Source organism: Hoplias malabaricus, chromosome 2 (genome assembly GCF_029633855.1).
Source record: "Hoplias malabaricus isolate fHopMal1 chromosome 2, fHopMal1.hap1, whole genome shotgun sequence".
In the NCBI taxonomy this organism is placed as follows: Eukaryota; Metazoa; Chordata; class Actinopteri; order Characiformes; family Erythrinidae; genus Hoplias; species Hoplias malabaricus.
In genome coordinates, this window is record NC_089801.1 from 16,066,567 (window position 1) to 16,091,208 (window position 24,642).

A 24,642-nucleotide genomic window follows, 5' to 3' on the forward strand; every position below is an offset into this window, starting at 1 on the left:
AGGTTTCTACTTCTAAGTCTTCCCTGAAGAATGACGACTATAGCAAACAGGGACTAAGCATTGAGACATCAACTATGATAATGTGAATCAAGTGATCTGACAGCGTGTTGTCCAATGCACATGTAAGCTATGGTTAAACACTTAGTTATGTCTTTCTAAATTAAGTTATTATTATTATGAGATCAAAAGTAATTATTGCGCCCAACGATTCCAGGTAGGCTCTGGACCCACCGCGACCCTGAATTGGATAAGCGGTTAAGGATAATGAATGGATGGATGAATGAAAAGTAATTATTCTTTGTTAATTCATTATGAGATACTCACTGATTATCATGAGATACTATACAATTATTGTGAGATTGGCATCATTATAGTACAATGTCATGATTAAATTTTCTATCATTATCTGTTCTGACTTACAGAATGACTACAAATTTAGTTCAAGTTACAGAGTTTTCATGTTGCTGGGTTTCCACAAGGTTTCAGGATGAATCCAAAAGAACATAATTATCCCCCCTCTACTTCTCCCCTCATGACAAGCACAATGGTAGCCAGCATGTTTGAACAGTTGGTACCACATCTCTCAAGAAGCATGTGCTTGCCCTTGCTTTCCTAAGCGAAGCATTGTACGGGAGTCCTACTTAAAGTGTACAATTATATATATATATATATATATATATATATATATATATATATATATATATATATATATATATATATATATATATAATTTAAATGTTATTACAACATATATATGGCAGCATGATGGTGCAGCAATTAGTGTCGCAGTGACGGGGCTCCAGGGGCCTGGAGGCTGTGGGTTCAAGTTCTGCTCTGTGTATGCGTAGGTTTCCTTCAGGGGCTCCAGTTTCCTCCCACAGTTCGAAAAGCACATGTTGGTAGGTGGATTGCTGACTCAAGGGTGTGTGTGTGGCCCTGTGAAAGACTGGCGGCCCCTCCAGTGTGTGTCCCAGCCTTGTGCCCAGTGATTCCAGGTAGGCTCCTGACACACTGCGACCCTGAACTTGATAAGCGGTTACAGATAACGAATTAATATACATATATATACACACACTAGGGAAGATTTTGCTACTTCCCCTAGTGGAATTGTATAGCATTGTACTGTATTGAAGGGGGGGGTAGGGAGAGGGTGGTTTCCTACCCCTCTCCAAACGTTACACGGCTCAGTTTCTGCAGTGCTGAGCCTAGAATATGAATCACAGAGGCTCTGTTCTCATTGGTGCTTTATAGTGATAAAGTAAAGTTAAGGTATATATTATGCAGTATTGCTTTAAGAGATATAAATCCGTGCTTTGGAATAGCCTTGGATAAGGAGGGAATGTGAAGAAGTACCCCATCTACTGGCTACATTGAAAACGTTTTTTAAATTAACATTAGTTTTGCCACACATATAAACTATATTGCCAAAAGTATTCACTCACTCATCCAAATTGTTTAATTCAGGTATTCCAAACAAACATTTGTGAGAGAATAGTGCAATGCCTGTGCAACAAGTCCAGTTGTGAAATTTCCTCACTGCTAAATATTCCACAGAGAACTTTAAGTAGTAATAGAACAAAGTGGAAGTGATTGGGAATGACACCATCTCATCCACAAAGTGGTAGGCCATGTAAAATGACAGAGCAGGGTCAGTGCATGGTGAGGCACATAGTCTGCAAAGTATGTCAACTTTCTGCATACTCAATCACTACAGACCTCCTACAGACATGTGGTCTTCAGATTAGCGGTTGCAAGGAGAACAGAACTTGTTGGCCTACATTGTGCCAAGTGTATAATTTGGTGGAATGGGATCATGGTGTGGGGATCAGGCCCTTAGTCCCAGTTAAAGGAACTCTTAATGCTTCACCATACCAAGAGATTTTGGACAATTTCATGTTCCCAACATTGTGGGAACAGTTTGCGGATGGCCCCTTCCGGTTCCAGCATGTCTGCACCCCAGTGCCAAAGCAAGGCAGCACGGTGGCTTAGTGATTAGCACATTTGCCTCCCAAAGCTGGGATCTTGGGTTCAAGTCCCATCTGGGTGGAGTTTCCATGTTCTCCCCGTGTCTGCGCGGGTTTCCTCCGGGGTCTCCGGTTTCCTCCCACAGTCCAAAAACATGGAGGGTAGGTGAATTGGCTTCTCTAATAACTGTCCTGGTGCTTGAATGAATGTCTGTATGTGTGAGTGAATGTGTGTGACCCCAGATATGGATTGGCACTCTGTCCTGGATGAAACCCTAGTGCCCGATGCAGTCCTCCAGGTGGACGGCCATTCCTGGTCGAAAGTACGCTATGTGCTTTTGGCTGCCGCTTCCACCAGTGTGTGTGTGTTCTGAGCGTTCTGAGCAGTGTGGATTGTAAAGCGTCTTTGGGTGTCTAGAAAGGCGCTATATAAGTGTAAAGATACATACATACAAGGTCCATAAAGAAATGGATGAGAGATTTTGGAAGATATTGACTGAGTGGCTTGCACAGATTCCTGACCTCAACCCGATAAAACATCTTGAGGATGAATTAGAGCAGAGAATGCGAGCCAGGCCTTCTCATCTAACATCAGTGTCTGAACTCAGAAAATGCGCTTCTGGAAGAATGATCCAAAATTCCCATAATCACACTCTTAAATTTTGTGGAAAGCCTTCCCCAAAGAGCTGAAGCTGTCATAGCTGCAAAGGGTGGGCTGATATATTAACCCTATGGATTAAGTATGGGATGTCTTGGAAAGAACTATAGTGTTACATTTTGATAAACATTTATTTATGGAAATTCAGCCAGTGTCCAATCAAAACATCACAGCAACATTACAGTATCTAGTGACATCTGGTGAAAGCCTCACTGAAAGGGTGGAATAAGAGGTGACTAATAAATGAGGAGAATATTTTGCAAAAATTCTGGATGAAAAAATGCTGAGAGCTATTCTTTCTTGGGAATATTCTCTGCTTAGTTAAAGTAGGCTCAGTGTCTTAATGACTCTTGCCTATATTCTGTTAACGTCAAGTCTTCTTGTTTGGACCTAGTTGCTTGTTAACTCTTCTTTGCTGTTGTTATTGTTTCCAAATGTGGTTTCAGCTGAACGATATTTGTGAATTGGGAGTGGACTCAGGTCTTGTTTATTTTCCTAATCAGTATAATTATTATAATTATAATAATTATAATTATTAATTGCAATATAATTACATTTTGTGAGGAGTTGGTGTGTTCTCCCCGTGTCCGCGTGGGTTTCCTCTAGGTACTCCGGTTTCCTCCCACAGTCCAAAAACACACATTGGTAGGTTGATTGGCGACTCAAAAGTGTCCGTAGGTGTGAGTGTGTGAGTGAATGTGTGTGTGTCTGTGTTGCGCTGTAAAGGACTGGCGCTCCCTCCAGGGTGTATTCCCGCCTTGCGCCCAATGATTCCAGGTAGGCTCTGGACCCACCGCGACCCTGAATTGTATAAGCGGTTACAGATAATGAATGAATGAATGAATATAATTATATTTATGTGGATGTTTTCAATTCTTGTACTTGGCATCAATGCCACAGGCCTTAAAACTTATCCTTAAAGGAGAATAGCATCACAGAGATAATTAAATATAATAGATATAGATCAGGGACCCACGGTTGTAGGTTTGAGCTTCACTCTGGGTGACTGTCTTGGAGGATTTTGGTGTGTTCTCCTCAAGAATGTACACCAACTGAGTTTTCATACTGAGCTCTTATTAACAATTAAATGTAAGCTTGAGAGGACTGTGAACACACTGAAGAAGAAGAAGAAGAAGAAGAAAAAGAAGAAGAATATTGCGAGAAGTAGTAAAGCAGAAAAACTAAATACGATTACTTTGTATTTTAAATTAATAAAGAGCATGCAAAATTTTATCTGTTTAATTCTGTTTTTGAAATCTGTTTTTTTAATGTTAAGCCTTAATTTTTTAAATATAAAGTGTAAATTGTGTTTGACGTCATGAACATGATTTATTTTATCAGTAAAATAATGAATGTATGGATGGAATATTCATGTTTTTATAAAATTTTTAAAAATTAAAATATCAATAACATTTCAACCAAGTTGCATAAAACATTAAAATAAACTGTATATTGTAGAGATTTATCACACTAATCATGCACATCCTTTGGCTTATCTGTTAAATTAAATTAACATTTTTATTGAATTTAAAAAGAATAAAAAATCAATAACATTTCAACCATGTTGCATGAAACATTTAAACAAATTGTGCATTGTAGAGTCTGGTTACACTAATCATGTGCACCCTTTGATTTATCTGTAAAATAAAATTTTTGGTTAAATAAAATTTAAAATAAAATATATATATATATTTTATTGGATTTGCTTAAAATTAACATAAAACATTAAAACAATCTGTGCCTTGTAGGGATTAATCTACAAGAGAGGGGTACTGGAGTTACCACTCACAAGTTTAGTTGCAAAGGTGAGTCATGAGATGATTTTGTCAGGATCAAAAGATGCAGTGGTAAAAGCAGCAGGGCCAATCACAAAAAAACAGGAAGGACGTGGAATCCGAAAGTGGCCGTGCAAGTAGCCAGGAGCTCATTAGAACTAAAGAATGTGATTGGTCAAGTACAATGAAGACAAGCAGGCCTTGGGTTAGATGATTCGTGGAAAGATTTTAGCAAGGCCACATCATCAGAGAGAAGGCAAGTGATGACTAGTTTTATTCATGAGCTGGAAGGAGGCACAGTGTGCAACAGCAGCATCACAGGCAAAACAAGGCCAGTGGCTCTGATGGGAGAATCCAAAGATTTCCTGCCAAGAGTTGTAGGCGATGGAGGCAAGTCGTAATAAGTTATTGGTGGGAGCAACTTATGACGTCCTTCCAACACCACAAAATCTTGGACAGTGCAAGAAAACAGTGAAGACCCTAGTTGTGGATTATGTATAGGGGTTGGCATGCTGAAGCATATTCTATGAGCTTGTAAAGTTAGTTTGTCACAGAGCCAGTATACATGGAGACATAATCAGGTGCTAAGGGTTTTAGCATGTTTGCTGGACAGCAAACAGCTAGAGGTTATTGTATTGATGAGTGGCTGTAGAAATAAAATAGTTAGCTTTGTGCGTGAGGGGAAATGTTTTCGAGAAAGTGCGCAGGCTACAAATATTGGTAGATGGGGTGAAGCACGAGATTGGAAATTGCTGGTGGACATAGGAAAAAGCTGCAGGTCCCAGAGTTCATTGTGTTAACTACACTGAGGCCAGACATGGTGCTCTACTCTCAAAGTAAATGAATAGATTATTTCATAGAGTTAACGGTTCCATCTGAGGATGCAGTAGATGAAGCATTTGAAAGGAAGCAACTGAAGTATACAGACTTGGCAGCTGAGGGGAGGGAACGCGGGTGGCAGGCACATTTAAGACTGGTGGAGATAGGTGTTAAAGCAGGGGTGTCAAACGTATTTTCACAGAGGGCCACATCAGCATAATAGTTGCCCTCAAAAGGCCAGATGTAACTTTAAGACAGTATAAATGTAACTAAATATAACCAAATATAATGTAGAATAAATGTAAGTACACCTTAATGTTAAATAACTCTGAATTTATTACTTATTCAACTTATAAATATTTGCATATATATAAAAATGTTTGCTTGTTGCTCTGTTAACATAACATAAATCCTGTTAGTTTGTCAGATTAAGAAACTCATATTACTCCATAAATCAACGATCAAACTATCCAAGTGAATAAAGAAAAATATCATCAAACACAAGTTATGACCTTCAACATACACTGCTTCAAAAAAGCACCCTCTGAAAAAGTATAGTTGTTAAGGATATCTGATTGCTGATCGGATCAAAAATGGCCACAGCAACCTTAGTGTTGAGGTGTAGGATTCAACAGGAATTTTGGTGGCTGCAGGTAGGAAGAGAGTGTGGTGGGCCCATTGTGAAGCTCTAATGGATTGGTATAGGATATTTTAGATCTTATCTTGTGTATGATGTATATCACACTAATCATGCACACCCTTTGGTTTATCTGGAAAAATTAAATGTTTGTTTTTTTTTATTGAACTTTTGAAAAAAATTAAATATCAATAAGATTTCAACCATGATGCCTAAAACATTAAAACAAACTGCATTGTAGTGTCACATTAATCATGCACACCCTTTGGTTTATCTGTAAAGTTAAATTGTTGTTTTTTTATTGATTTTTTTTTGTTAAATATCAATAATATTTCAACCATGATGCATAAAAAATTAAAACAAACTGCATTGTAGTGTCACATTAACCATGCACAGCTTTGGGTTTATCAGTAAAATTAATGTTTTTTTTAGTGAATTAAAAAAAAGAAACCTTAAATATTAACTAGACGTGTTCTATTTTTATCGTTACAAAACGTTTTTAAATGTTTTTCATTCATAAGGATTTTCAAAATAAAGGTCCCAATGTATTTTGAAAATTAATCTGTTATGAAGTTTGTATTTTTTTAAGGTCCCAGTGTATATCAATTTATTCAAAATTAGATTAATAGAATAAACTCAGAACGCAGTGTGTGTGTGTGTGTGTGTGTGTGTGTGTGTGTTTGTGTGTTTGTGTATGTGTATGTGTATGTGTATACGCGCTGGTGGTGTGTTCAGTGCTGAACTGACTTCATTCCAACATGGCCGCTCAGGATGAGCTCAGTAAGTTTTGACACATATTTACGGGATTATTTACGTTTAGCCGGTCGCGTTTTAATAGTTGTTCTGTTAAAGGGGGTCATATGTAAAACCAAGATTCGCATATTTATATTAATTCATTAATAATTGACAGATAGCGCTGTGTTTAGCGGTTTAAACCTGCAGAGCTAACCGGCTGCTTTAGTCCTTACAAAGGCCCAATGCACAGTCATGCTCCAAAATGAAAGTGGGATTTCCTTGCTACATTAATATCTTTAGTATTTTCCATCTGGACGAAATGATTTGTTAAAGTTTCTCGTTTGCCTGAGGTTTAATGTCATTACTATATAATGTACGTTGTCTTAAACACTTCCTTAAATATGTTTCCAGAACACATTCATCTCTGCAATCTCAAATATTCCACATTCACAAATCCATCAGCAGTTGGCCTATGAATTAGACCCGAAATAAATTTTCCGTAGTTAGCTGATAACCTAAATACAGTTAATGTTAAGAAAAGTAGTTAGGTGATAAATGTACTAAAGCATAGAAAAGGCTGCGACTTACACTGTAAAATCTGTAATATTCATTTAATAGGTGGTCCGGCACCATGGTCTAGATTTTCAAAGAAGGTTAACTGACTTTTTACTTCATTAAGTGTAGAGTGTATTTAAACGTTTAATTGGATTACTGAATATACATTTTTGTTTATGAACGTGTCAGTATGCTGTGATGTGTATTATGGATATGTCTTTTAGTATTGTGACATTTCCATTTTTGCCCAACCCCTTAAATGTCAGTCTTTAAATGTCAGTTTAATTCCCATTCCCAGACTAATAGGTTAAGTGGTCTTCTATAAAAATTCATTTAAATTTGTTTGTTTAAAGGATTTCAAACATAAATATAACATTTTGCAACAGTATGTTTATATATGTCCATGACATGTCCTTGCTATTTTTCAGAGAATGCATACTCAGGCCTATTCTTGGCTTTTTTGTTTGTTTGTTTTTTTCCCCCCTCACTATTCCTTTCTTCATCTCTGTCGCTCTCAAACTGTCCTGGTCACTTTCTCTCTTGTTCTCTTTTGCTATTTTTTGAATAAACTCTCTCTCTCTCTCTCTCTCTCTCTCTCTTTCTTTCTTTCCTTCTCCAGATCAGCTGGAACGTGTGTTCCTACGTTTGGGTCATGCAGAGACAGATGACCAGCTGCAGGACATCATATCCAAGTTCCTGCCGCCTGTCCTGCTCAAACTCTCCAGTGCACAGGAAGGTGTCAGAAAAAAAGTAAGTGCACATGTGCCTGTAAGAAAGAAGTCAAGAGAAAATAAAAAGAGAATGAAAGATGAGAGAATGTGATGTAGGGTTCTTTATGATTTTTAAAATTTATTTCAGTTAAACATAATGAATATAAATAATAGTAATAATAATAATGTTACACACATATAGCACCTTTCACACACCCAAGGAAGCTTTACAATTGAGGGGAAAAAAATCAAAGCGAGAGAAAGTATTCTGAGAAAAGATAGGATTTGAGCCAAGATTTGAACATGGGGAAAAAAGGAGGAAAAGCAGATGGAAGAAGGTAAGGAGTTCCAATATGAAGTGGCAGCAATTCTGAAAGACCACATAAAATAACTTGTGGAATAAAGGCCTTTTCACCCTGAGTCTGATTTTTATGCATAAAAAAATGCACATTAACTTTGTAAACAAACACGAGTCTGATACGTACGGACTGTGATGCTGCATCAGATTTTGAATTAGAACCTGTTCTGTTTTCTGCGTTTTACTGATGTGTTAAAAATCAGGCAGACCAATCGGAGCACCTTTGTCATGGTTACAGACCAAACAAATGAGCAGGATGGCGGTGGCTGAACAGCTCATCTTGTTTGTAGCAGAACTCAAAAGCTTAAAACATAACCAGAGTTATGCAGAAGTTTAAGAAAATATAATCCCTTCCAATGAGAGGAGCAACATGCAGAAGCAGAGCCTCAAACTCCCCCAGTGACCTTCGGAAACACTGCTGAACTCCGTGTTGTTCTGGAGACTGGGGGGATTCAGTGTGGTGTTTAGTTGCAGTGCTTAGAGTAAAATGACAAATTCATCATTGTTCCTACAAAATAAATATATTTATTCTTCCTCGTCCATCCATTTCCCATGATTTCAGAGCACTGAGCCAGAAAATGTGTCTGACTTGATGTGAAGGTTCCATAACTTTAAAAATCGCATCTGTTTTTTATGTGTGAAATAATCATACTCTGTGTGAAAAGCCTTTATTTACAATGCCACTGAATATGGGTTTTGAAGATGGTGGGATAGTGCTCTTCACTACAATGTCTAGTGATTATAGTCTGGGGCAGTTTTTCAGGTGTTGACTTAGGCCCCTCAGTTCAAGTAACATGTTAATGTTGATCATTTTAAATGGGATATCCAACAACCTCATATATGTCAGGTGTCCATGCACTTATGACCATACTATGGATATTGTACTGTGTTTTAAACAGTAATTAAAACCAAAGGAGTACAACCTACACTTAGTGTAATCACTTTTTAAAACATATCTTCTTAAGAGCTTATAGATTCCATCTATGCAGATTACATATTTTTTAAAGTAATGAATGACCCTTTTAAAGTAATGCTTATGTTGTTTTGATCTTGTTTCAGGTTATGGAACTTCTTGTTCATGTAAATAAAAGGATAAAAAGTAGACCCAAGATTCAGCTGCCTGTAGAGACACTTTTAGTGCAGTACCAGGACCCGGCAGCTGCATCGTTCGTCACAGTACGTAAAAAGCAACGCACACAAATGCTGTGTTACATCTTGTGGTTTGAATGCTAACATTTTCATCTACTAATTATAATTTATACTGCATGATTATTTGAACGCTGTGGTATGCAAAATGTTATTGCTTATTTCCAGCACCAATCAGTTTGCTTATACACATACTAAAAAAGCATGTTGCAGTCTGACACATTGGCAATGTTCAGCCCAGTTTGATCTTTTTTCATATGTGTTGTGTGGCTGTGTGAACAGCAAAAAATTGAAAACATTTTTCAGTTCGGATTTGAGTTCAGTTTCAGTTCATATATGGTAATCCAAATCCTGTTTGTGGCCTGCACAAACAGATTTGAATTCATGCAATTTTTACCTAAATCCATCTATTCGCTGCATATAATCTCGCCGTCAGGAAGGAAAGATGGGACAAGAATAGCAAGGAATTAACTGTGTACATCCATCCAAAGCATTTTCATTTTAATTTGATGTAGTTAGGGTATGGAACAAAACTGGTCGAGCATTTTTGTTTTCAGAAAAATATTGAACAATGAAATATGTGTAAAATTTCTTAATCCAGTTTCCGGTCACTTATTAATAATAATTAAAAAAAACATTACATTTATTAAGCTTTGAAATAATTCAAAATGAAATGAGACAGTTTCTCAGTAAGCTTCTATCAGTTTGTGTTGTTCATGTCTGTTTGAAGTAGTGCTGGGTAATAATTTTTTATTTTTTAAAAAAAATGTATTTATTTAAATATTTGCTCGATTATGATGATAAGCTTTGAGTAATAGAGCTCAATAAACCTTCATTTCTATTCCTGATTAGCACAGCCAGATGTACGCTCTCAGACATGTATACTCATGCTATTATGTGAAATGAACATAGGAGACCGCATGAACGTGACAATGTTAAGAAGACTATAATAAGTTTAGATCAAGTGCTTGAATGTATGTGTGTATATTGTATTTTATATATATATATATATATATATATATATATATATATATATATATATATATATATATATATATATATATATATATATATATATATATATATATATATATATGTTATAGCAGGGGTCAAGTTAGGGTCACGTTAGGTGTGGATCAGGTTTTCATTACAAACAAACAGAAGCACACACTGTTTAATTGTTTAGAGAGGAGACTAGTTGATTATACATATAGAATCAGGTGTGCTCTGCTTAACTGGAATGAAAACCTGCAGCTAAACCAGCCGTGTGTGGATCGTGATTGGTGTTATAGTTTCTTGTTTCTCTGTGTTTGGGGTGTAATAAATATATATATATATATATATATATATTTATTTATTAGTACTGAACATTTGGTGTATTCAGTCATATATACATATATTTTTAGAAGTGTGTGACAAAATGTAAAATATTGGAATATATATCCAGATTAATTGATATAGAAAACTTATCTTGATAACATATTTGGCCATATCACCCAGCTCTAGTTTGAAGGTTGCTAGAATGTGGATGCGGCTGAAATATGTTTGCTCTTGTGTCATCTTTGGAAAATCTTTGTGTTCCATTGTGACTACCTGCAAGTTTAGAACAAACTAAACATTCATACGTTTTTAACCACTTTTTACTGACTTTTGATCATTTTCTTTTTAAAAATTCATATTTTCATATTATATTGTAAATTTTTTTTACATAGAAAATCATATGGAAACTGACAATAGTTGTATTGCAGTACAGCATGCTCCAGACTAAAACACCTGTCCTCTTCCATTCCCTTTATTTTAAAAGGAAGATTTTTTTGGATGAAATGTACAGACCTTTCCCTCTGGTTATCATGCATGGATCCTGTTCTTTTGTGCAGGTGTCAGTTTATGATCATGATGTGTTTAGACTAATGTTGGATACGGGTTCTATTAGGGATTTTGTGAATAGCCTAAAAGAAACATCGGATTTGGTCAGAAGATCAATATTAGGACAATTTTGTCTGCTGTGTGAAAGTAGCCAAAGTGTACCCAATAACTTTATGAAATGCATTCAAATTTAATGGCATTCTTTGAGCTCTGTTTTCACTCAATATCATTTGTGCTTGTAGAATTTCACCATAATCTACATAAAAATGGGCTACCCAAGACTGGATGTGGCCAAACAATGTGAGCTGGCTCCTACATTACTAACAGCAATGGAGGGCAAACCAGAACCTCAGCAAGACAGGTGAGTCTGACCTTAGTTCAGGAGTCATGTGATGGTGAAGTGAATGCGAGGAGTCATGGGCTTTATTAATTAAATAATAAAGCATTCTTTGAAAAAACTAATTAATAAATTTTCATTTCCCAATGTTTCCTGTGATTATAAATGTTTTTTGTTGATCCAGAAATTTGTCCAGATGGCTGTTGCTCCTCATTTATGCTGATTAAGAGTATTATCTTGAGATTGCTGTTTTAGTCAAATGTGGCGATTTTAGGCATGAACTGTTCATTTATTTCCACTGGATTGTTTTTTGATTGATAACATAACATTAACAAACCTTGATTGTTAACATAAATTGATCATTCATAATATTAATACCACTGACAGGTGAAGTAAATAATCTATTGTTTTGTTACACTGGTAACATAGGGGTGGGTTATATTAAGCAGCACACGAACAATCAGTTCTTAAAATTGGTGTCTTAGAAGGAACAATGGGAACCCATAAAAATGTGAGGATATCCTTGCACCAACAATGGCCAAAATCTGATTGCCATACAACTGGGCCTGAGAATCTGCAGTTGGGGCTTTCAGGGTATGTAGTGGTTAGTACTAGGGCTATGCCATATTGTATTGTTCGCGATAATGTATTCATAGTTTTTAAAATGATTAAAAAAATGAATCAATATCGGGGTATAGTAATATTCTGACTCTTTTACATATTTTTATGCTTAATATGACATAAATTCTTTACATGTGTCATTTAGGTACAGTGGAAAGTGTCTCTGAGGTCAAGAAATTTGCTTAAAAAAAACTTCAGTTGTGTGGAGGTGGTTTGGTTACAAAATATATGATGTACAATAAATCATTGTATTATGTAAGAATATACTTAATTTAAAGTAATTAAAATTAATATAACATTCATTTTGTTGCAATGATGTGGTCCTGAAATTAATAAAAGTATTTTTCAGTGTTTTGTCAGATCGCCAAGAGTGTTGTTACCAAAATAACCTGAAATATCATAATATTACTTTAGGGACATACCGCCCACCCCTAGTTAGTACTGACCAAAAGATGTCCAAAGATGGACATCTTGTGAGCTGATGGCAGGTTCATGGGTGGCCAAGGCTCACTGATAAGCGTAGGGAGCGAAGGGCAGCATCTCTGGGCTGATCGCACAGAAGAGCTACTATTTTAGCCAGAAAAAGGCATAAGGTTAGTGATCAGGTCTATCATCCTGAAAGGCAGTTGGCTTTTTCAACTGACAGTGCACTCTGCTACACTGCATACTTAGAATTTCTTTTTCCTTTGGCAAACTATTGTAAAGAAACTATAATGTGCTATTTCACATTATAGCAGCAGAAAGCACAAGGAAAAAAAACACAATTATCAAAACACCAGCTGCTAGAAATTGTTTGCACCTGTTGGTCTAGTACTTGCATTAATACTATGCATGCTATAAATAATAATGTATTTCTATTTATGTCAATATCTATGATTTTTGTTTTTCCCCAGTTTGATGCATTTACTGATCCCCACGCTTTACCACATGAAGTATCCTTCAGAGCCGACTAAACCGTCACCCTTCGTTCTCACAGAGAAACCCAGGACTGTACATCAGCTCTTGGAGTTCATGCTTGATGTTCTCCTAATGCCTTATGGGTATGTTTAGAGCTCTTCATTTATTGGAAATGAATGAAAATATTTTTGTCAAAACACTTAAAAGTAGACACAGTTATAAAGGTGTGTTCATTTCTTATATATATATATATATATATATGTTTTATACTATAAAATAAATTATTTATTTATTTCCTACTATATTATTTCCTACTTGGCGTATTCCCCTTTCTCACTCCTCAGTACTGTGCACAACTGGTGACGCATGAGCCTCGATGCACCGAAGTCTGCAGTGCTTGTCGTCTATGTGGCTAATTGCCTTCTCTTTTCTCGTTCATTGGTCCTCCTGTACACCGAATTCACTGGAGCCATGCATCATGCTCCATCAATGCACAATGTTTTTGGGGTGCCTCAATTCTAATGGCCAGCTGCCTCCTCTTACGTCACGGCTATGTTTTATCACAGATAACCTGCATTCTCTGTCCATCCATTCTGCAATGTATTTGTGTCAATTGGGCGGTGATGCCCTTGGCCGCTCACCACGATTGTCTGATGTGCCTTGACGCTAAGAACATGGCCGCTCTCCCTGCTTCCACACCTAAGGTGTACCGTGCTGAGCCGCGATGTGAAATACGGGGTTCTCTAACTGGATAGATTCTGTGATTTCTGAGCTAAACAAACTGAAGAACCTGTTTCTGCCTTTGAGCAGCCAAGGTGAGAGTGGAGTTACAGAACTCAGTCTCACTGCACGCTCCATCAGAATTTCAACGTTCCTCACGTTCCACAGCCACGTTGAAAGCGGGGTTCCTGTTTTAGTGTCTTGAGGCCAAGCATCTCACCCCAAGCCGGAACCCCAAAACTGTCTCTCTCCCTTTCATCGTGTGGGGCAAGCTGCATTTTTTGGGCTGTGTTTGGATACCCTGCAGAATACTTTCACTTTAATGCATTGTTCATACACTTGGAGGCAGACGGACTCGTGATACCCCCATGTCAGAATTCTCAACTGCCTTTCTATTTGAGATTGCTTAACACATTATGCGTTCTGCTCATAGCCCTTCAGAATCCTCTGCATAATTGGCGAGGCAGAGTGGTTCACACTGGTTAATTCACAGATGCTTACTTCCATGTCCCTTTAATGACAGGTGTACCATTTTTGGGTGTTGTGATTTGGACTTTCACTGGCTCCCAGGGTCTTTAACAAGGTGTGCACATGCAGCCCTGTTCCTCCTTATGGTTCAGGGACTAAAATTTCTGAATTATCATGGCATTGAATCGTGTGCCCCATCAGAACAATGCGCCACATAAATACCCTTAAGTTGCTGCAGCACATGCAGACACTAGGGCTCACAGTGAACTGGGACAAGTGTACAGGTTCCGACCCAAACCATCACCTTTCTGGGAATAGTACGGGACACCTGTCATTTGAGGGGTAGCGCTGGGGAAGCTCCACCTTCCCAGATGTTGAGCACCAGACTGACTACCTTTCTTTTGTCTGGTGACGAGTTAGGGTGCTTCTGCTCCTGCAGCGATGTGATTACAACAGGCTCGTCAGCCATCGGCTGGGGGCTCTACATCTGGTCCGACTGGGAGGCTCGGGACCACATCTTGCTAGAGTAGTGGGCAATTGGCATACCCTGAGACATTTTCTTCCAATTCTTCAAGGGAGGCATGTGTCAGTACCTTCAGTTAATATGCCAGCAATTTATCATGTGAATCATTTGATATCGCAAGGGTGTTTGTGGCAGTCTTAACGTGCCACTTGATACTGTGGCATGGTGTTTCGACGGGCTCTCTATTTTTACCTTGGCATATGAGGACCGCTCTGATGCTAGGTGGTGCTTTCTATGCCCTGTTCATGTCTTTAGGGCTTATGTGTTAGATATAGCTAGCATTCGGAAGATTGATCAGCTGTATACTTGCTTCTCTGCCACCAAACTGGGGATGGCACTGGCCAAGCAACAACTGTCCATTAGCTTGTAGAAGTTGTTCAGGGGGCTTTTGGGACCAAAGGCCACCAAATGCTCATCCATACTACAAACATTCTGTCCGAAGTGTTGCAAACTCCTGGGCTGCACTCCGAGGTGTTTCTCTGCAGGAAATATGTGAACTAGCTATGTAGTCCTATGTGGTGACATAGTTGGGACATGTCTTCCACTTTCAGCACCGCCCTGGCGGTCAGGAGATATGAAACATAATGCTAGTTACATATGTAACAGTGGTTACGTGAATAGTAGATGACCGCCAAGGTTCCTGGTCACTTGGAGTGGCGAGAAGATCCAAGTCCCTGAGGAAGTACAGTATGAGCCGAGCAGTTATGTACTGCATGGGACTCTCGCACTGTGTTGCTTGCTTCATCTTTTGGCGTTCCATTAAGTCTAATCCACAAAATAGAGACAAACAGCTCTGGAGGTCTGAGAAAAAACTCTGAAGCTCAAAGCGAGCTGTGCTCAATCGGTATCCAAGCAAGACGAGAAGGAGGAAGCACAGCATGAGCTGAACAGTTGTATACTGTGCAGAACTCTCACGCTGTGTCACATGAGTGACTTTGCTGGCACAAGCTCTCCATTGGCCGTGGCACAGCAGTGAAACATCCACTTTTAGCACTGCCCTGGCGGTCATTCACTATTCACATAACTATGGTTACATACGTGACCAGTGGTATTGGCAATGACCACATTGGAGAGAAAAATGCAGAATCCAGAAACGTATTAATGTTCAACTTATGTATGACTCTCCATTCTGACTTATGGCTCACTATGAGATTTGGCTGAAAGGAAAATGTTTTGCAATACAAGTCTCTGCAGTATACCATCTACTACAAGGACTTAAATGCTGTATACTGCAGTATTTAAAAATGTGCACAGTGTCTCAGAATGAGGGTGGCATTTCAAAATTACAGTGTGTATGAACTGTCAAATTTCTGTTCTGTGCCTGACTCTAAGGTCAGAGTCCATTCATGTGCATTTAAGAGAGATTGCTCTCTCAGAATGGGTTTTTATTGTAAACATTTGTGTCGGTGTGCACTGTTCCGCTGTACTGAGCTGAACTGCACAGCGAAAAAGCCCTTCACTCGACTTTGTGCTCACAGATATGTGACTCACGCAGCCCATGCACACACCCACTCCCCCACCCCCACAGGGAAATACTGTATACCGTGTTAGTATTTTGAGATGGTATGATGGTATGAAAAATGTGGATACTGCTCATCCCTAGAATGAAGCCTTCATTTGCTTGTACTTTAACTACAAATGACTTTCGCCAGATTTGTGTTGAATGAGCCACCCAGTCGGCCTGCTCCCTCCTCTCCACAAGGAGGTGCTGTGGCAGGAGGAGCAGCAGCAGCAGCAGCAGCACAAAACCTTCCTCAACCTCCTCCAGGGATGAGTCTGTATGCTGTCAAAAGAGTCATTGGAGAGGCTCAGTGGAGCCCTGAACAGCTGGAGCAGGTAAGGGACTGGTGGCTTTTCTCAGATCTGTAATATCTTGTACCTAAATGGAGAGAACCTAGTTATTATTTTTGGCAATGCTTTTGTTTCTAATTGGGCTCATTTATTGTGTAACAGAATGTACAGTTTTGATTAGCACAGATTAAAACTGTTTAAATAGTGATTTTTTTTTATTTTACAGAAAATAATGATAATAAAATAATAATAACAAGTGGATAATAGATTACTGTTATTTATTCTCAAAAATATTTATACATTCATTAATATATATGATTTGTTCTTAATGTTTTACTCTGAAATGTTGCCATTTCATAATACTTCGTGTCATGGGATTAGATTAGCCAAAAAAAAAGCCCTAGCACTCACACATAAAACTTCTAAATGACTTTTAAAGCAGTATCTTCAGCACTTGCAGCAGACCACACACATCAGCACCCATTAGTAAATTTGACTAAATTAGACCTCCAAGATCTAGTTGATTAGCATTGATTGTGTTGGGTTTTGAATGTATCTGTACTCTCTGCAGTGTAAGTTAGGCATTGTGAAGTTTATCGAGGCACAGCAGGTTCCTGAAGTGGAAACAGTCATCCACCTGGTGGTTGCCTCCAGTGACACAAGACACAGTGTTGCCACTGCAGCTGACCTGGAGCTGAAAAGCAAGCAGAGGTACTGTGACTATCATGGGATGACTAGTTCTGACATAATCTGAGGACTGTTAATTGATCTACTGTTTGTGTGTTTGTTTTACAGCATCATCGACTGGAATAATCCCCATATAATCAACAAGATGTTCAAAGTTTACTTGGGTGATATTCCACTCAAAACAAAGGTAAGCTTTAGTGTAGACGAATCCTGGCAACTGAGGTTGCATTAAACTCCACAGAAACTGTTTTAAAATGACTATGTTTCATTTTTGGATTAGCACCAGATCTAAATTGCTACTTTAGGAACACAGTGACATTAAGACTCTATAAACAAATTTATGACGTAAAGGATGGTAAACTTTTTCATATATGAACCAGTGAAGTTATTTCAGACCCTTCTAAATGAATCAGTTCTATTTATTTAGTGGTCCACTTAATTACTGAAGCGTGAAAAGATATCAGCCATCGTCTGCTTTGGTCCACATCCACATCAATTTATGAGGAGTGGTTCTCTCTTATAACTTGTTGTCTAACCAGTTCATACCTGTCTCACTAACTCTGTTTCTCACATATCCCACATACACACATACACACGGACAGTGCTATTCCTAGCCTGCTTTACTCGAGTGCTTCAGCTCCTTTTTATTTTATCGGATCCACTCTGCTTACATTTTAAATCCACTTGTTCACTTGAGCGTGCCTCAATGCTACAAGTTCTATGGGTTATGTTTGTGGCATAATAGAGTGGCGTACACTTGACTAACCCTCAGCAAATGCTCAGCCTAAATTTAGCACATTGTTATTCATTTAAACAAACAAACAAAAAACAATTTTGCTTGGCGTTGATAGTAGAACATACCTCATTTACTAATTTTTAATTTTCTGCACAGGGAACTACAGTAAAGCGAGAACTGAAGCATGAGCCGGTCAGCACCAGAGTAAAACTGAAAATTCTCCCACACCTTCTTCGGTCTAGATTTGCTGCTGAGTGTTTTCCTGCCAATATCCAGGTCAGTGAGACGAAGGGAAAAAAAAGGGCCACAATATCAGGGTAGTTGGGGGTCAATTAGGAAAACCCTACTGTTATGTTATACATATTTTTGCACTTGAATCTCAACATTCCACTTGAGGTTTCAGTATTATAATTGTAAACAACACAGGATATTTGTGGCAAATAAGTGTTCTCGAATATATCTATGACTGTTGAGCTAGTCGTCTAACAAAATTCCCCACTGTAGCTGCACAAATACAGATGTTTGTTTAGATGAAACAAATAAAACTAAGAAAAAAAGGACTTTACTTTTAGACAAGTTTTAGTAGCCCCTATGAGGGTTTTGTAATGGTCACAGCACAGGGACGGCTCAAACGACGCACCTTGTCAGGAGACTGTGCGCTGCACATTAAAACACACACATTAATAGTATTCATTTTATTGTGTTTTTTCTATTTCAGGTTGTATATGATGGACTGTTTGGCACGAACACAAACAACAAACTACTGTCTCTCACTCTACAGTTTGTGCACCATATTTGTGTTGTGTAAGTATCGCTCAGAATTTTTCAGCATTCTTTTGAAAATATTAGACTCATGAGTGTGTAGTTAGAGATTTACTGGAGCCTTTTTTTAGACAGTGATTAAGCCTAGTTCTGGACTGCACAGCATTTTGAATAGGGATTTATGTGTGTATATGTATATATGTTTGTGTGAGTGTGTATTTTAAGAACACTATGAAATATTATGCTGCTTTTATACAGAAAGTTACAACACTTCACATTACTTTACACTTTTTTTGTATGTTTGTTCTCATATTGCATAGTGAGCTACATATTTCTGTACACTTGCCTGTTAAAACGGGTCAGCACATACACAGACTGTATATACGAGAGGCGAGCGATAAGGTTTTGGTATAGAAATGAAGTAAAAGATGTATATAAACAAATAGAACAATAAAATTACATGTAATCTCATTTCTGTACACGGTTTAGATCTAGCAATTAGCAATTTCCTTAAAAGACACATTTTGTTTTTACTCAAAAATAAAAAGAAAAGATATTTTATCAGCATCAACAGTTAATGGCTTTCCACTGAGAAAAAATATTGGAACATGTAAATATCACTTGGGGCCAAGTCTGTGCTGTAGGGTAGGGGTCTAATGACCTGGAATCCAGTCTCTCACAGCTCGATGCTCCATTTTTAGTCAACATAATTGTGTTGCTCATAATAGATTAGTTTCATAGCAATTGCAAAAATTGTGATTATCAAACTAAAAATATCAAACAAAATTGATGTTTTTTTTATATACCCTCAAAGTGTAACTTTCTAGAACATTATAAAATTACCTGTAGGAAATTTGTAAATTATACAGAGGGCCTATTGAATTCCCTTCATATAGGTTTACATTTTTTTTCTTTTAATTATACACACTTATTTATTTGAATTATTAATATTGTACCATGTTAGAACATGGTGTCAAAAATAGTAATAACCTGTATATAAGTTTAATTTCAGTTTTCATAAATGATTCTTTTTGCTCTGCAGGTGCCCTGACACTAACAAACCCCTGGGTTTGATGCTGCTCAATGGCCTCACTAAGCTCATCAATGAGTACAAGGAGGTAGAATAAAGTCTTTAATATACTGAAATCAGTGCTTGGTATTTTTTCTTCACTTGATCTTCATAAATTAATTCATTGTAATAAAAATAATTTTACGTATTTGTCCTTGTACATTGCAGGATCCTAAATTATTGTGTGTGGCTTACTCAGCTGTTGGAAAGCTTTCAAAGTAATCTATGGTTAATTTAATTTATTTTGACAATTTATTTATCAAGGATAAAAGAACATATCAAAATTTAAATGTTTAAACAATTTTTGGATTTTTCATAACTGGCAAACACACTTTTTACTCTGTTTGTTTGTTTTTACTCTATCACAAATAGTCGAATGCCACAGCTCTTCACTAAAGACATTGCTCTGGTCCAGCAGTTCTTTGAGTCCATGTGTAAGGTGAGTCTATCGCTTTATATCTTCCTTTATTAAAGATTAAATGAGTCATATTCAGACTGGAGGTGAATTATTCTTTACTGAATGTTTAACCCCTGACATCCATATACTTACAAATTCCCAGTAAAAAATAAAAAAATTGTATAAATTTTGAGAATTTTATATGTCTTGAACCATATCAAATAATTATTTAACTGACAAAAGTATGTGAAATATTTTGTAATGTTTTGGCTCATGAACTTTTATTTCATAAACATAAATATATGCCAGCAACACACTTTAAAAAATGCTGAGATAGAGGCAAAATAAGAGGATTATACAGATTATTCAGGGTGCACAGATTGGAAAATTCTAGAATAAGCTGGTGAACTGTTAACAGTTGAATATGTCATGTTTGAGTATAAAAGGAACAGTCACCAACGATTCAGTTTTTGCAGGCAATGAAGGATTGTGGCTGTCTGCAGTCCAATTGCCTCTTGTTGAAAATTTGATGCACCATGGCTATGGAAGAAACTTTTTTTATTCAACGTGGACTTTAAACCAGTGGACCCGGATGTGTTTAAAGCTGCTTCGTGATGACCTTTGTTGTCAAAAGTTTATTTATGTATAAATAAATAGATTGAGAGTCAAACAAGAGCAATTAGGAACTGTTGAGCAGCTGAATTCAGCTGAGTCTCTTTCTAAACTTCTTCTGAGTGTGTTGCAAGCATCCAATTGTAGGCTTTTAAAATGTGTTTTTAAAAATGGTATGATTGAAAACACTAGAAATGTTTATATTGTTAAATAAAGGCTCCAGTTAACCATGCACAGATTCTTTTATTTAAATGCTTTTTACAAAATGGCATATCTTTTGTGTAAATGGGCTTTGTACTTTATATTATTATTTATCATAATTCATTTGACAAATTAACTCTGTTATCCAAACAGTATCATTCAATGTGTCCTGTGGTTTGACCCGTACATGTTGGACGTACACATTCAGTTGTGCTAACACAGCTTATATAATCACTGTAGAAAAGCATGAAATTAAATGTGATGCTTTGCAGCAGGTGCACATGAGCATTACGTCACCATGCCTCACAGTTTTCAAGATATTATTTAAAGACCCTAAACAATGGGCTAAGGAGCAAGATTTGTGATGTGTTGAAGTGGTGTTTGTGATCCAGAAGTAAATATTTAACACCATTACATGACCTCAGAAATTTTCTAGTGGCTCCTGCAATTAGTTACTGCAGCAAAGAGTGACAGACTACCTATAAATACACTTCAGAAGTAATGTGGAATGTCCAAAGGTCTTGCCGTATTGTGTATAAATGAAACTCCATCTGAACATTCTGTATATTTAGTTGTAAAACCAATTTTCTTATCCTTAACAGGAAGAAGCTGATGTGCGACTAGCCATTCAGGAGGCTTTGTCTATGATGGTAGGGGCATATGTCAACCTGCAGGGGGCACTCCTCAACCTAATGGAGGCTCTGGTGGCTGCTTACATTGGAAAGGTTGGTCAGATTACTGAGGTCAGACAATATGGCAAACATCTAATGTCTCATTACAATATCTATATTTGGTTTAGTGAGTGAAAGGGAACTACAGCAATTATATTTTCCAATAATATTTAAATATATTTAAAGATGTTAAGTCATTCATAGTGGCTTGATGCATAGTAGCTAAAGCCAAGCTTGCTTCTAAAAGCTACATTTAGGCTTCCTTCTTAATTTGTCCTTAATGAATCCTTTCATGGTGAAGAGTCAGATGTAAGAATTTGTAAAGCTAAGTAGAACAAAGATAAACTATTTTTCATTACCGTTGTTGTGTGTCAAGTGCTCCGGTAATTGTAAATTCTATGAATAGTTCATGACAAGGTGTTTTACATACTTACATTTTTATTTATTTATTTTTAGACTGAGGTGCAGGTGCGTCAGGTGGCGATGAAGTTTGCCAGCAATGTGTTTGCACCTGACCATGTGCCCTCCAGATACCTGCTTCTCCTAGCAGCTGGAGACTCGTAAGTTGATGTTACAAACATTATTGTAGGCAGAATTCAAGAAAGCACAATTACTCTCTCTCTCTCTATTAATGAGTATAATAGCCCTTCTTCTATAATATATAATATGTATGTGTGTGTCATAGTCGTGAAGAAGTGTGTGGAGAGGCTCGACGTGCACTCAGATCTATTTCGTCTAAGAAGACCGAGAAAGAGGGATCCAAGCCCATGCCATCATTTCCTGAGATGGTCAGCTACATACAGGAGAAGGTACTAAATATAGCAAAAGATACAACTACATCCTCTGTTGGTTTATTTGGGCCTTGAGCTATAGTTATTCTTCTCTAAAGTTTTTGTCTCTGGTATATGTAATGGGACAATAAATAAACATCCAAGGTTTACTGGACAGGTGCAAACATTTCACCTAGGCAAGTGAGGTCTTTCTTTTCTTATTTGACACATTGGCTGAGACACAAAATCTGTCAAGGACTATTCAGTCACAGAGCATTGCAAAATCATTTTAAACATGAGTGTAAAAACTGCTTAAAATTTTATTATATGTTGTAAATTCTGAACATTATATCCATTATGTCACATTGTTTAACAAAACATAACATTTTGCACATTCCTGAAGTTTTCCATATGGTCAGCAACAGTACTTAACCTGTGGCATTCAGTCTGTGCTACACTTGTAATTGGGGTTCAAGTGTGTACAAAGAAAACATTGCCCATACTGTTACACCAGTTTTGACTGTCAGCTTAAGGCATGACATGTCATGGTAGAAATTGATTACGTAAGTTATTGTTTTTGAGCCTTCTGTTATACAAATTTGATAAGGAAGTTTCTAAGTTTCTAATGCACCTGAAGTTTTGACATATTGTCTGATCAGAGATGATTTGTTGGTCACCTCTTCTTGCTAGCATATTTGCACTAATTCTGCCAGAACTCAGTTGGAGGCAACCTGTTGCTGTTAGGAAATGCACACATACTTTTTAATCATAGATTTTCATTCATTGGAAGCTAAAATGCATCATATCTCATTCCGTAATTCCATGTAGCAAAACCGGTACATGAAAGTAAGTGATAGATGTTAAATAATTCAATTACTGACTTTAATTAGATGTTTTGTAAGCTGTTGATAAGGGGTGGCTGACATGCAAGTTTAATTTTCTTTTTTTGTCTTTGCTCATAAAATATCTGTGTTCCAATGTTCAAGGCAGTGGAGAGAATGAAGGGTCCAGCAAAGTACATTGTTGGAACATCAACACTTCCATTTAACCCTGCCACATTTGAGGAGGTGATGCACTGATTTCTTTGTATTTATGAGATTATGGTAATAATGCATTAATGAGCCATTAATATATAATAATGTTTTTTATTCTTCCAGATCATTCTGTACCTCAGGATGTGTCTGGCTCATAGTGCTGGAGCTACGCCTACTTCTCAGAGTTTGATTGATATGCAGGATGACGCACCTCTTATTGGCCTCTACGTTCGATCTCTGCTGTCCAGTGAGGCTCCTCCCTCTTCCTCCCCACCCAAAGGTGGCGAGGCCAGCCCAGTGCAGGTTTACATGGATCTGCTTCAGCAGCTGCTGTCAGCTGTTGGAGGTAAATACAGGAGAAGGAATTGGTGACTGCACTGTGCAGATTAGTGTTGTCATTGCTTTTTTGCTTTTCTATGATTCATCTTCTCAGTGCTCTGTCTTTGTCCGCTCATAATGATATATTTCAGTCTTAAATAATATAAGAAAAATATAGGTTAGCAAATGTCCTGTAGTTTTGTCAAGAGTTATCACAGTTCTTGGTATTAAAATATGATTTTAATAAAAACATCAACAATTTTCTACATTTATACATATTTAAGCATGGTGAGAAAAGTTAAATGTTTCAACAAAAAATGTTCAAGCCATATTTGTTTGATTTTGCATTACACAATTATGTGGTACTCTGTTATGTGCAAAGTAATGTGGGTCCCAGTCCTGAGAAAAGAGAAAAATCACAGTAGTATTGGTCAGTTATTTTTAATATTTATTAGGTAAAAGAAAAGCTAAATGTTAGGTCTTAAAAAAAACAAATTAAAGTGAATTGAAGACATGGGTCTAGCTGGCACATATAAACATAAACATAGAGAAACATTGTGTTTCAAATATCAGCCTTTTATGCTTCATGCTACTTAATTTTAGACTTCCACTTTTTCAAAATATTGACTCCTGTAGAACGCTCAATGAATCGATTGCACTGAGCTACTTGACTAAATATATTTTTTATTGTTTTCCACAGGGATTTCTGTAATGTATTGTCTATTGGAGGTGGTGTCAGTCTGCCCTCAGAAATTGGCTCCCAGATTTGTCCACAGAATCGATTGGATAAAAGTAAGTGGTTCAG

The 24,642-nt window shown here is 37.2% G+C and overlaps 1 protein-coding gene across 3 annotated transcripts in view; it reads left to right on the forward strand.

Moving 5' to 3' along the window:
* The first annotated feature begins 6,592 nt into the window (after positions 1 to 6,592).
* Positions 6,593 to 24,642, forward strand: part of ecpas (Ecm29 proteasome adaptor and scaffold) — a 41,730-nt gene continuing 23,680 nt past the window's right edge. For 2 of the 3 annotated variants that reach the window (XM_066650454.1, XM_066650461.1), the window contains exons 1-19: positions 6,593 to 6,633; positions 7,763 to 7,893; positions 9,271 to 9,387; positions 11,466 to 11,584; positions 13,075 to 13,221; positions 16,442 to 16,625; positions 17,152 to 17,291; positions 17,376 to 17,454; positions 18,160 to 18,279; positions 18,722 to 18,807; positions 19,808 to 19,883; positions 20,003 to 20,052; positions 20,207 to 20,273; positions 21,647 to 21,769; positions 22,172 to 22,275; positions 22,401 to 22,524; positions 23,472 to 23,552; positions 23,643 to 23,865; positions 24,538 to 24,629. In XM_066650454.1, coding sequence (XP_066506551.1) covers positions 6,612 to 6,633; positions 7,763 to 7,893; positions 9,271 to 9,387; positions 11,466 to 11,584; positions 13,075 to 13,221; positions 16,442 to 16,625; positions 17,152 to 17,291; positions 17,376 to 17,454; positions 18,160 to 18,279; positions 18,722 to 18,807; positions 19,808 to 19,883; positions 20,003 to 20,052; positions 20,207 to 20,273; positions 21,647 to 21,769; positions 22,172 to 22,275; positions 22,401 to 22,524; positions 23,472 to 23,552; positions 23,643 to 23,865; positions 24,538 to 24,629 — 2,085 coding nt within the window. In that variant the 5' untranslated portion in view covers positions 6,593 to 6,611. Of the gene's footprint in view, positions 6,634 to 7,762; positions 7,894 to 9,270; positions 9,388 to 11,465; positions 11,585 to 12,689; positions 12,775 to 13,074; positions 13,222 to 16,441; positions 16,626 to 17,151; positions 17,292 to 17,375; positions 17,455 to 18,159; positions 18,280 to 18,721; positions 18,808 to 19,807; positions 19,884 to 20,002; positions 20,053 to 20,206; positions 20,274 to 21,646; positions 21,770 to 22,171; positions 22,276 to 22,400; positions 22,525 to 23,471; positions 23,553 to 23,642; positions 23,866 to 24,537; positions 24,630 to 24,642 lie in introns of those variants that run through there. The other variant, XM_066650469.1, reaches the window with a different exon arrangement.